This window comes from Balaenoptera borealis (genome assembly GCF_965194805.1).
Source record: "Balaenoptera borealis genome assembly, chromosome: 7".
NCBI lineage: Eukaryota > Metazoa > Chordata > Mammalia > Artiodactyla > Balaenopteridae > Balaenoptera > Balaenoptera borealis.
The window spans coordinates 60,223,968-60,238,314 of NC_138864.1; the positions used below are offsets into that span (position 1 = coordinate 60,223,968).

Sequence of the window (14,347 nt, forward strand, 5' to 3'; positions counted from 1 at the left end):
TCACTCTTACCATCATCTCTTCTCTGCTAAAATGCTGGTCCATCCAGATAAGTTATCTATCCCACCCTAATGGAGCAGGTTGGGTTGTGTTTTCTTCTCTGGAGCAACTTGGAGAAATTCTCACAAGGGAAAGAAATTATTAAATATTATTTTCGTCAGTTATGTCTATTCATTTTTGTCTCCAGTGAGGATAGATGTTGACTCATTTCCCATCCCCCTTATAGTACCACATCCCCTCATCTTAAGAGTTTGTTAAATCAGATTTAACATATTTCTTTCCCAAGTAAAGCAATTAATCTTTTCAATTTAATTGCAAAATATTGTTTGAGAGTCTACTATGCACAGTAAGGAATGACAAAAAATAAAAATCCTTCTGTGTAAACTATGTGTTTCCCATTTCCATGCTATTCTAGACCTTCTACAGTTTCCTACTGTCATTAAATTGGGAACTCCAAGTTAGAAATCATCACAAGTTTTTCCTCTTGGGGGTATTTTTGCTCATCTATTTTCCAAAATATGTTTTCATTCTCTAGAAGCCCAGACAGTTTCAGAAAAATTTTCCCATCCTGGTCCCTGCATTTCAAAAGACTAACTGGTATTCCAGTTAGTGGCATGTGAGTGAGCAACTCATCTTTTTTTTTTAATTGCCCTGCGATTGGACAGATTTACCATATACATCGTTAGCCACCGGGCTAAACATTTTATAGAATTATTGGCCTGTTGTCTAATATGAGCCAAATGTCTATGATTGCAACCCCCATCCTTTCCCTAACATATAGCAGGCTTTGGCATGATCACAATCCCTATAGTATTCTCCCTTTATTGCATAAACATCTCTCGGTCAGATGGAAAATAACTTCAGTTATTCCTCAGTGGATAACGGGGTTCAGCTGAAGCATCTTCCTCAAGTGAAATTGGTGTGCAGGAGTTTGTTCTAATTCCTTTCCAAAGATGTTTGAGAGTCTCTGGTGAGAAGCCATAGGTATGGATAAGCTTCCCTGCACAACTTGCTTGCATGCTTGAAGGCTTTCCCCTCTCCCTCTGTAGCCATTCAGCCAGTGATACCAACTGCCCTCAGGTGGAGTGTGGGATCAGACAAATGAACTATGGACAAAATAGCTGCTGTCATAATTCGGGGCCTTGTAGATCACTCACTTGACATTTCCCCAGCTGAGCTATTTCGCTATCAATCTAGGAGACATTTCTGTATCTCCCCTCTGTTGGTGAGGGGTACTCAGACCATGTGCCTAAGAAGCAGGTTGGGTAGAAAGAAGCAGGCTAAGCTCGATTCTGCATTCCACCTTTAGCTCTGGAAGAATTGCAAAGTTTAACACATTCTTGAACTATAATTCTAAATTTAAAGACAAGAAATAACTCCTAGTTGAGGATGCTTCTATTCTTTTATGTCCTTTTAGAGGAGAGGCTTATCTCATCCTTTCTCCCTGAGAACATGCAATTTCATTACCCTGTTCCCTGTCACACCAGAAATTTTTTGGCAGAACATGTGATTGGCTCCTATTAAGGATGATAATAGCAACATTCTCTCCTGCAACTATGCCTTAGTATGCCTTACAGAAGGCTGGAAAACCTGATAGTCGTGGCCCAATTACAGCTTATTTACAAATTTACAGAGACTGACCTTCAGGTTTACATCAGATGGCTTTCAGTATGAGAGTCTGAATACTGACCATATGGCACTTTTGTATAGTACCAGGCATAAAAGATACATTTACCTCAGCATTTCCAAACCAAGAATTCTATTAGGAGCATGCCATCAATTCACAGGACGTAGTGGTGACAAGGTATATAAATACTGACTGTATTTTGAACTGTTATTACACTGACAGCAATTTAAGCTTTAGATGGTGGGTTGGATTAGATGCCCTTTAAGATTTGTTTCAGTATTAAAAGTCTTATGCTTTGTGGTTATTGTATTACTGCCAAAAGGAAAATGTGGCCAATTTAATATACTCTAAGGCCAGTGGAAGTAAAAGCAAGATGGAGCTATTTTAGTCTATATGAATCTGTTCTCTGGGATAATTACTTTGTGGAATAAACAGTATGCGATTGATGCTTTATTTCTTAGCAACCTGACCTGACTCATCTTAGTTTTACAGATAACCCTTTAAAGTCTGTTTCCTTGACGTTAGATTTTTTTTCTGTTCTAAATATAAATAACCTTTGCACTTTCTTTCTTTTTTTTTTAAGGTACTGTCCAAGAAGCTGGAACATTGTTAGCCAGCAAGAATGTTCATGTCAACTGCTTGGATGAGGTAAAATTTAAAACATTTAATAAAGTTTTACTTCCTATGAGAATGGATAATATATGAAATCTAATAATAAGAGTTGTTTTCTAGCATTTGTGCTCAAGTTATACTAAGCTCTAAAGCAAATGTCAGCAGACAGGTTGCAAAAGACAAATAAGTATGTAAAAACATGTTTAATTTTACTGGTAATCAAATAAGTGACCGTTAAACCAATTCCATATCATTTCTTGTGAAGTGTGGGAAACACTGCACTTTTATATGCTACTGGATTAGGTGTAAATTGGCATCATATTCTGGAGAAAATTTTAGAATATTTCTCATTTTTAAATGTACCTACCTTTGATCCAGCAATTCTACTTCTCGGGAGGGTTAAATGACCTAAACTCAACTTTCTAGAACAATTGCAATCCAGAATAACTTTCTGAGGTGGTAGTTTCTCTTCAGAGCTGTCCAGTATGGCAGCCATTGGTGCCATACTGGACACACACATACTGAACACACATTCAATGTGTGGCTAGTAGATACTCTATTATACAGAACAGTTCTAGTACTAGAACATTAACTGAATTTCAGTTTCTCATGCAGCAAAGGAGGTGTTTTGTTAACCCTTTACCCACACATGGGTAGTAAAGTTAATGTCAGACAAAATAAAGTTTAAAGCAAAAAAGAAAAAAAAAAAAAGATGAAGACTCTTTCTTATAGAAAGTTTATAAACCACCAGGAATATACCAGCCTTAAGCCTTCACTAATAATCTTATAAGCTTTGAAGTTCATTAAGAAAAAGGTAGAATTCAAAGGAGAAATTTGTAAGACCACAATAGCATCTTTTAGAAAATGATAAGTAGAAAAAAGTATTCAAGGGATGGAAGAGTTGGATAACCTAACAGTCTATGCACTTTTATATAAGACAGAAATAGTACATCTCCATTTACATTTAACACTGTTAAAAATTGGTTTACGTATTATACTTTTTCTTTTTTTTTTAGAAATGAGTTTTTTTTTAAATTTTATTTATTTATATATTTTTTGGCTGCGTTGGGTCTTTGTTGCTGCGCGCGGGCTTTCTCTAGTTGCGGGGAATGGGGTGGGGCTACTCTTCATTGCGGCATGCGGGCTTCTCATTGCAGTGGCTTCTCTTGTTGCGGAGCACATGCTGTAGGTGCGTGGGCTTCAGTAGTTGCGGCACTCGGGCTCAGTAGTTGTGGCTCACGGACTCTAGAGCGCAGGCTCAGTAGTTGTGGCGCTCGAGCTTAGTTGCTCCGCGGCACGTGGGATCTTCCTGGACCAGGGCTCGAACCCGTGTCCCCTGCATTGGCAAGCGGATTCTTAATCACTGCGCCACCAGGGAAGTCCTGTATTATACTATTTTGTAAAGGAAAATTTTAACTAACTTTAAACAAGTTTACCAAATGTAATATAACACTGAAAATAAACAGAAATATGTTCCAAAGAATAAAACATATAACCTGAATGTTTTTAAAAATTCTGAATAGTTCTTGGGTAAAAGAAGAAATAGAAGTAGAAATTTCCTACTATAAACAACTGAAAACACAACATTTATCAAAAGCTACTGTTTATCAAAAGCTGTGTCATGTGGCCAAAGTCATATTCAGAGGAAATTTTGTAGCACTTGTTATTGTACTTTAAATCTTTGTGTTGTTCTGAGCTTTCAACTCATGAAATTAGATAAAAAGAATAAAGTATACTCAGAAAATATAAGAAATGAGTTAAGAAAAATAAAATAGAAATAAAAAATTTTAAAAGCCATCAAGCATAAGCAACAAAAGAAAAAATAAAGAAAAAATAAAAATTAAAACCTTTGTGCTTCAAAGCACACCATCCAGAAAGTAATAAGAAAACCCACAGAATGGTTTTACAAATCCTATCTGGTAAGGGACTTGTAACTAGAACGTATTAAGAACTTGTACAACTCAATAATAAAAATGACAAATAACCCTATTAAAAAATGGGCAAAGGATATTCTTCTTCCAAAGAAGACATATGAGTAACCACTATGCACATGAAAAAAGGCTCAAAATTAGCTGCCGGGGAAATGCAAATCAAAACCACAATGAGAGGCCACTTTACACCCACTAGGATGGCGATAATAAAAAAAAAATATAGGGCTTCCCTGGTGGCGCAGTGGTTGAGAATCTGCCTGCCAATGCAGGGGACACGGGTTCGAGCCCTGGTCTGGGAAGATCCCACATGCCGCAGAGCAACTAGGCCCGTGAGCCACAACTACTGAGCCTGCGCGTCTGGAACTTGTGCTCCGCAACGGGAGAGGCCGCGACGGTGAGAGGCCCGCGCACCGCGAGGAAGAGTGGCCCCCGCTCGCCGCAACTGGAGAAAGCCCTCGCACAGAAACAAAGACCCAACACAGCCAAAAATAAATATAAATAAATAAATTAATTTAAAAAAAAAAAATCTCTCTATATATATAGATAATAACAAGTATTAGTGTGGATGTGGAGAAGCTGGAACCCTCATGCTTTGCTGGTGGGAATATAAAATGGTGCAGCTGCTATTTAAAATGGGTTGATAATTCCTCAAACGATTAAACATAGAGTTACCATATAACCCAGCAATCCTAGGTATGTAACTAAGAAAAATAAAACATACGACAATACAAAAACTTGAACATGAATGTTTATAGCACCATTATTCATAACAGCCAAAGGTGGAAACAGTCCAAACATCCATCACCTGATAAATGGATAAACACAGTGTAGTATATCCATGCAACCGAATATTATTCAGTCACAAAAAGGAATGAAGTCCTGGTGCGTGCTACAACATGGGTGAATTTCAAAAACATTCTGCCAAGTGAAAGAAGCCAATCAAACAAGACTAAATATTGTATGATTTCATGTATAGGAGATGTCCGAAATGGGCAAGTTCATAGACACAGAAAGTAGATTAGTGGTTGCCTAAGGCTGGGTAATGGGATGGGGAGGGGTAATGGGAATGACTGCTAATGGGTATGATATTTCTTTTGGTTTTGACAAAAATATTCTAAAATTGATTGTGGTGATGGTTGCACAACTCTGAAAATACTTAAAACTATTTAATTGTAACATTAAATGAGTAAATTATATCACAATGAAGCTGTTAAAAAAGAAAAGATAAAACAAAGTTATCAATTTAAGACCAGAAAATAGACACAATTTGGAAAGTATAAGCAAGAAAATAATAAACACCAAGGAAGTGAGAGCATAACTGCAATTATGAGGAATTGTCATACCTTTTTAAAGCCAATTCATTTGAAAATCCATATGAAAGTAGTGATTTTTTAGAAAAATAAAAATGAACGTATTTATCTCATATAGAAATAGAAAAACTGGGATAATTAAGGAAGATTTGTATGAATGTATTTAAGTGCCAATTACCTTCTAAAGCTGCAAACCTGAGTAAGCTTTACAAAACATTCAAGGACCATTTAATTCTCATTTTACACAGATTGTACCATTAGTTCATAAAAAGATGGGAAGATGCCTAACTCATTTGATAAAGTTAGCATGATGCTGATGCCAAAACAGGAAGAAGCCCAAGCAAACTATGGGCTCAATTCACTTTGTAAATACAGATGCAAAAACACTATATAAAATGTTAGCAACTTGATCCAGTAGTGTATCAAAAGAATAATAAGACTTAACCAAGTAAGGTTTCTCCAAGTATGATAGGATGGTTCAGTTTAGAAAATCTTTCAATGTAATTCACTATATTACAGAATAAAAGAGAAATATGATCATCTCAATAGATATAATGCATTTGATAAAATTTAACTACTGAGGGTAAAAACTCTTTTAACAGCTTAAGATAGAATGGCTTTTCTATAACTTGAATAAGTTTGCAGAAACCTTCCACAAGCATTGGCATCCTACTTAATGTTAAAACATGAGACACACTCCTATACTTAATGTTTAAACCTAGGAGCACCAAATTCAAGACAAGGAGGTTCCTGGAGCTTCTATGAGTGAGCTGCACACAGATTTGGCCTCCTTGGTATTCCTTGAACCCAATGCTCCTCTCCCCCAAAGAGTTTTACACTTGCATTCTCTTTACTGGAGCATTCTTCCTCTAGTTATTTACATCCTTTGCTCCCTCCAGGGCTTTGTTCAAATGCCACCTGCTCAGAGGGACATTCTTTGACTGTCCTTCTAAAAATAACAATCTCCTCTTACCTTCTGCCATTCCCTCTCCCCCTTACTCGATGCTGTTTCCCTATAGCACTTATTATCACCATCTGCCTTGTCACCCCTACTAAAATTTAGTGCCAGGGACTTAGACTTTAGGGGCATGGAATTTGCTCATTGCTACCCACAGTGCATAGATCTGTGTCTGACATATCTTAGGCACTCAATAAATATTTGCTGAATGAATGAATGCTGTATTTAATGATATAGAGTTGTAACGTAGTAGACTAATATTGATGAATTCTTTGATTTAAAAATTATAGGAGAGAAACTTTATTTTTAGGATCATCATATTTAAAGTTTTTAAAACTACTAAAGTTTTAATCTCCTTACCATTTTCCCATTACTACTCTCAAGAAACATTGACTACTCCTACTAAGTTGCCTCTTGTACAACCTCCCTATGATTCTCACATCAACAAGCCTCTGATAATATTGATGACAATGTTCATTATAATAGTCTAGAATCATCAAGAACAATTCAAATTATGTTAGTATTCTAAGATTTGCTAAAAAAGAGATTATATGTTTTAGAGAGGTTTTCATCCAGAGTAACTCTGAAATTCCAGCACTCAGAGAGTCTCTCCTGGATTCTGAGAAGATTTACTTACAGGGAACATCTCATTTATTTATCCACCAAATAGTATTAGGTACTCAACATATAAAGTTGGATGTTTCATTGGATATGGGCAAACATATGGAGACTAAACAGTGTAGCCTGGTGTAAACACTACCAATCATTTCTCCATATTCATATAATCATATATATAACCAAATCCTATATATGATCAAAATATAAATGTGATTTTGAGGATCATTTTTCTTTAAATGAGAACACTCTAATATACATTTCCCACATCTTGTTTTTCTCATTGGCAGTAATTCATGGAAATTTTTTCAATTCAATAGATATAAATGTATTCAATTAGTAACATCATACTATTCCATGCTATGGATATACCATATTCAACTTTCCCCTTGATAAGCATTCTATTTGTTTTAAGGTTTTTCCTTACTTTTTTCTTTTCTTTTCTTTTTTTAACGCATTTGTATCTGCTTGTCCATTTGTTTCCCCAGGAGCTAAGTATGTGTAGTAGAGATGAGAGCCCTGATAAATTTAAGTTTTGGTCCTTGCCCTGGCCACTTTACTAGTCATGTGAAGTTGAGCAATTCTTCTCTGAATCTGTTTGCTAATCTGTAGAAAACCTCAGGTAATAAAACCATCTTTTTTCTTCAGCAGTTTATGGAAGATCCAAGTGGGGAATTGAGTATAAAAATGCAGATTATAAAGATGATTTTATGAATTCATTTTATTTTGTGTTTTAATTTAATTGCAGGAATTGTTCATAGGCAGGGGGAAAGGTAAATAAGTAAACTTAATACTTTTTTTCCCTTTCTGTTAAAGAATGGAATGACTCCTCTAATGCATGCTGCATATAAAGGAAAACTTGATATGTGCAAATTACTTTTACGACATGGAGCTGATGTAAATTGTCATCAACATGAACATGGATACACAGCCCTCATGTTTGCTGCACTTTCTGGTGAAGTTTTAGCATTTATTCTAATATACCAATAATAGTCACCTATACAAATTTGTTATAAGTATATGTACATTTTTAAATTAAGCGCATTTTTGTTATAGTAATTTTAAGATCATGTCTCATGGAAAGACATGGTGGGAATCGGTTTTGAAAAGCTATAATGTATGAAATATGTTATATAGTTAATTTGGTGATGTTTCTTTAGTTATTTAAATCACTTGATTCTTTGTATTGACAATATATTTTGTTTAGAGTTGTGGAGCTAGATCTATGATTCTTACAATTTAGTTCCTTTGCTGTTCTATAGTTTTATATTTTGAAGTAATATGAAAGCTTCTTTGTTGTTCTCTTGAGAGAATACCTGCTATGATAGGGCTATTTGCTTCAGTGACATTTAAGTACTAAATATGATGATCCATTTAGAAACTTACTCTGATTCATGTTGCTTATAATTTGCTGAATAAAGACAATTGGGAAATATCTAAAAGTTAAGTGGAATTATCTGTCCTTGTTACAGTTTTTTAAGAAAATAAATATGTAACTTAATATTACCATGCTTTAAAAGCAGTAATCTGTATTTTTATAATCCGGGGGGGGGGGGAAAGCATTTCTAAGCATAATATAAAATATAGAATTCAAAAAGGGCAACATTGCCTAATTTGATTACATAAAATCTTAAAACATTTCCATGTATAGAAAATACCGTACATAGAGTTAAAATATAAATTAAAAAACTAAGGAAAATAGTTATTACTATTTCTAAAAGGGTTATATCATTATATATGAAGAGTTCTTATAAATCAGTTAGAAAACAACAAATACTACAGTAGAAAATTAGACAGAAAATTGAACAGAGAACAAAAGAAATACAACTGGCTAATAAGCTTAAAACGCTCTCAAAGATCTGCAGATTAGAACAACAAATGATAACCTTTCACTTAAACATATTGGCAAAGGTTAAGGAGGAATGATGACGCCCAGTCTTGGCATAGGAACTTTTGTGCACTGTTTTGGGGAGTGTACATCAGCCCAACCTTGCTGGAAGGCAGCCTGGTAAAATGCATTTAAAATATGCATAACCTTTGATCCTACAGTGTTTTCCAGGGACTCTTCCTAAGGAAATCATAGTTCAAGCTTGCAAAAAGTAATGGGAAATGCTGTCCACTGAGTATAGTTTATAATAGCAGATTATCTGTAATGATTCCTTTAGTGAAAGAACACAAAAAGAAACACTATGAATGTGTAGATAGGACAAAGTGTAAAAAGATAGATCCTCAACTGTCAGTAGTTATCTCAGGGCCTGTAGGTGTGAAGGATGGGATGAGTTAGTAGACATTAAGGGGAGACTTTTATTCATTTTATTTTTTCTGTCTTTGTTTTTTATTTTTTGTTTTGACTTTATACTAAGCATTATTCTTTTTTTTAATACTAAGTATTATCCTAGGAAAAACATACTTTGTCTTGTTAAAAAAAAAAAGTTATATTCAATTCCATACCATTTTTGTATTGCTTGATGTGTTTTCTAGAAAATAAGGTTGATTTCTATGTGGGTTCTATAGCATTTTACTTTTTGCTATAGTTATGATTTATATTTTGGAAAAAATGAAAATATCCACAAAATAGAAACCTAAAACTACGCAGAAAACAAAGGGTACAGATTATTTAAAAGGGAATATTTGAATTGTGCAGTCCTTAATTTTAACAAATATGTTTCTTTTTAACTCTAGGTAATAAAGACATCACGTGGGTAATGTTGGAAGCTGGTGCCGAGACAGATGTTGTCAACTCTGTAGGAAGAACAGCAGCTCAGATGGCAGCCTTTGTGGGTGAGTTTTTATGGCAGTTTTACATTAGCTTATACCCAGAATTTCCCCCATGGAAAAAAATACCACTTTGCTTCTCAGAGTGTAAATACTGTCATGTTTATTTTTTAAAAAGCAAATGTTTACAGTTTTGTCTAACTTAATGAAACACCTGATGACACTTTAGATAACACGAACAAGCTGTTTTGAATCTCCACTCTGAAATACAGAGTGTGGTGAAGGGCTTTTGTTGCAGTCAAATGCTTGAATGAGAATATTTTACTCCTCTAAGGACGTAGTTTAACCTAATGTTTAAGAACAGGAACTGTGGAGTCAGTGATCCTGGGTTGAAATTCTGGCTGTACCACTTAACAGCAAGTTACTTAATGATTCTGATCTTCAGTTTCCCCACTGCAAAATGTTTACATGGTTATCGAAAGGATTAAATGAGATGATAGACCTAAAGAGCTTTACATGTAGCTCTCAATAAATGCCATCAGTTATTGCTGTTTATAATAATTACAACAATGATTAGGAAGGAGCATTAATGATAATACAATATACAGCTGTTTCATTATCATCCTCATCAACCACAAACATTTATTGCATGTGCCCAATATTTCTTGGTGTGTTAATCCTGTTACTTGATATAATATAGGGGGTTTAGAAGAGAGTGGGAATGAATATTTGATGTTTGGTATTTTGACCCCAATGAGTTGGCAGTTAGAAGAGTCCACTGATAGAAAAGCAATGATAGAAATATCTGATTTATTGGGAATGTAGTAAGTAGCTCTGTGAGGCCTAATGATTCATTAAACAGATCCTTAACATTCACAACCTGTAGACCAAGCATCACTCTAGATGCTTTGGTGAACAAGACAGAGGGTGTTCCTGCATTCATGGCACTAAGAGGATAGAGGCAATGACTGTGTGAAAATGTATTCCAATGGGTGACTTAAGGGTTCCATAAAAATACATCAAAGAGAGGGATCTTCTCTCCCATTCCAAGGGAATTTCAAGAGAGAAATTACATGTAAGCTAAGATACAGTGGGAATTAGTCAGATATGGGGCACAGTAATTGTATATGGTGTTAAATTTTATTATTATATTACTTAAAACTACTAATAGTAAGTGCTGTTGATTAAGTCAAACAGTCACTGAGTCACTTTATGACAACTCTTTGAGAACAAATATTCTTGTTTTATTTTACTTCAATTCAGGAGGATTTGAAAAAGGTATGGCTTTGCTGTGCAAACTTCAGGGAAATATTTATCTCCCACAGTTAGGGACTCCCTAGTTGCTACCACCTCAGCCCTCAGCTAATTTTGAGGGTGTCAGTTTAGTAAGAAAAGAACACTAAACTAGGAATCATGAGACTCATATTTTAGTTCATATCTGCTCCTAATGAGTTACAAGATCATAGGCAAATCCCTTCACCTCCAGATCCTCAGTTTTCTGATATGTACAAAGAAGCCAGGGAATTACATGATCTGAAGTTCTCTTTAACTCTACAAGTTTTCATTATGTCCACAATGTAATAAAATAGAGCTTAGATAGAGGTTAAGTAACTTTCCCCAGATCACAGGGCTGGAAGTGGAGGAGCCTGCACTTTCAGCCATTAATACGATGCTTTTCTTTTTCTCTGTTTTCTTAATACTATCAATACTACGTTAATAAAAATCTAATGTACACCTGTCCACAATTCCATCCTAAAGTGAGGGTAATGTTTTCATCCCATTTTAATCTATTTAGACTAATTTCATAGACAGAAAATTACATGGCACCCTTTCAAGTTGACATTATATTTTCCTTAAAGTTAGTCTTATTAAAAACTCATTCTCCCACTTTCATTCCCCTCAAGCAGATCAATATGTATACATATGTACTCACACACGTGCAAGATTTTTTCATCTTTTAAAAATAAGGTCATACAAATATATTCCTTGCAACTTGTTTTCTTCACTTACCAGTACACCATGGAAGTCCCTCCCATCTCACTCAGTATGTGGCTATGTGTGTGTGTGTGTGTGTGTGTGTGTGTGTGTTTCTTTAATGTGATTGGCCTGGTCTTGTTAGAGTACATTTTCTTTCTCCTTTTATTAACTTGAAAGATCAAGAATGCTTTTATATTTTACCAGTGCATACTCTCCTATTAACAATGCTCCCAGTTAAACCCATATTTCTCAGTTACTATCTAGAAACGAGAGCAAAACTATACCCTGTGCCCTACCCTTAAGGTTTTGCATTTGCCCATTTAGCAACCCCAACAAGATGAAATCCTTATAACTCATTTATTTCTCCACATTCTCTGTGTTTGCTTTGTCAGGCAACAGGCCTTTCCTTTCCTCCTCCACCACTACGACTAGCTGTGGACTTGCCTGAGAAAGTCTAGAATGTTTGGTGCCAATATATCATTAGAGTGTCAGTCATGGTGTGTTCTTTCTCCTTCAGCAGTCCTCACCATCTACAGGATAATTTCTCCATTGTGCTGTCTCCACCCATTGGGATTAACTATCTCTGCTGCCAAGGGCTCTTGTTCTCCACTCTCTCCTCTCTTTTCTCCTTGCTCCATCTTGAGATCTCTGTTCTCATTTAGGTTTTGGTTACAGGACATTCTCAGATGGTACGTAGGTTGTATATCGTTTGAAACCCATCATAACCAAAACTATCTTTTTCTCTGAAATGCGAGTCATATGTTGGCTACTTTCATGATTCTTATATCACTGTTCTATTCTCTCAATCATATGTAGAAGTTACTCCACAGTTTTCTAAATCCTGGTTTTGTAAGTGAGAATGTGATTTATTTTTCTTTGTCCACTTTTCATTTCTTATTCTGGAATTGTATTTCAATTTCAGTTTATCCTTGATAGTAAAAAATTGTACTAGCATGTGTCTGGTTGTGTGTATGTTCTCATTAATCCTGCGAGGGCTGACTCAGTGAGCCCGTTCAGCCTAGAAGACTCAAGTCCAGTGATAGTAATAATGGCACAAAATGATGCACTGGTCCCCACCCAGCCCCCACCCCCAGCATTTATTTTCTATATTAATAGTACTATTTTATTTGTAGGTATTCACAATTCATAAATTAAAAACTCATAAAACTAAATATTTAATAGTTTAAATTATAAAATTTAAATATAAATTAAGTAAAAATGTATAAAGATAAACTTTAAATATATATGTATATCACTCTAATATAAATTATTGGCAGATTTTTAAAAATAAAATATCAAAATAACCTCTAAGTACTACCTAAAATGAGAAAGATTAATGTTGGAAAAAATAAAGTAATATTATTTTTTTCCTTCTCACAAAGGTGTAATTTTAAGAAACCTCTAGTCCTACGACAGTGTCATTGTTAGGTAGCCAGTATTTTATGTACAAATATTTCCAACTGCTAGTAAGGCTTTTTCTGAGTATACTAGTTGGGGGACTGATGAGAAGATGTAGTTACAAGCTAAGTCTATATTTTCCTCTGATCCCTTTACCTTCAAATCTTCCTATGTCTATTTTGATATATAGAAGCTATTTTATTTTTTATTTTAATTTTTTTTAATTTATTTATTTGTTTATTTATTTATTTATTTTTGGCTGCATTGGGTCTTCGTTGCTGCGCACGGACTGTCTAGTTTCAGTGAGCGGGGGCTACTCTTCATTGTGGTGTGTGGCCTTCTCACTGCGGTGGCCTCTCGTTGCGGAGCACGGGTTCTAGGTGTGCGGGTTTCAGTAGTTGTGGCACGTGTGCTCAGTAGTTGTGGCTCGCGGGCTCTAGGGCACAGGCTCAGTAGTTGTGGTGCACGCACTTAGTTGCTCCACGGCATGTTGGATCTTCCCAGACCAGGACTCGAACCCGAGTCCCCTGCGTCGGTAGGTGGATTCTTAACCACTGCACCACCAGGGAAGTCTCTAGAAGCTATTTTAGAGCACCTTTTTTTTTTTTTTTTTTTAAACAGGAACCTCTATCTTTTTATTGAAGCTGGATGTGTTTTAGAAAGCAGTGCGATTTGTCTTCATCTTCTTTAGTTTCTTCATGTACAGTTGTAAATTCCTGCACACCATTATCTGTGTTACTTTTGGTGCTGTCATGTTTACATCCTGCTTGTCGTATATTTGCTTGATTGTCATTTTTCTCCCTTCTTGAAGGTTATGTAGGTAGAAATGATCATTTTCTAAACAGAACACTTCATATTTTTAATATTTCCTGTTACTGTTTGACTTCTCCTCAAGATATATACAATGGAGATTTCTGGTTTTAAAAAAAGAAAAGAAAAAGAAACTGGTGTTTCCGCATTTAAGAATAACATCAAATACCAAAAATGATACTGTGATCACTACTAAAATTTCCCTTCATATCATGGATGTGTTCTTTTATTTATTTATTTATTTATGGCTGTGTTGGGTCTTCATTTCTGTGTGAGGGCTTTCTCTTGTTGCGGCAAGCGGGGGCCACTCTTCATCGCGGTGCGCGGGCCTCTCACTATTGCGGCCTCTCTTGTTGCAGAGCACAGGCTCCAGATGCGCAGGCTCAGTAATTGTGG

General features: G+C 35.5%; 1 protein-coding gene across 1 annotated transcript in view; it reads left to right on the plus strand.

Annotated features, from left to right (window-relative positions):
- The window catches only part of ANKMY2 (ankyrin repeat and MYND domain containing 2), a 34,665-nt gene that overhangs the window by 5,280 nt on the left and 15,038 nt on the right, over positions 1-14,347 (plus strand). Inside the window, exons 2-4 of the mRNA XM_082398511.1 lie at positions 2,209-2,273; positions 7,868-8,006; positions 9,734-9,832. Of these exons, the coding sequence (XP_082254637.1) occupies positions 2,209-2,273; positions 7,868-8,006; positions 9,734-9,832 (303 nt within the window). The remainder of the gene's footprint in view (positions 1-2,208; positions 2,274-7,867; positions 8,007-9,733; positions 9,833-14,347) is intronic.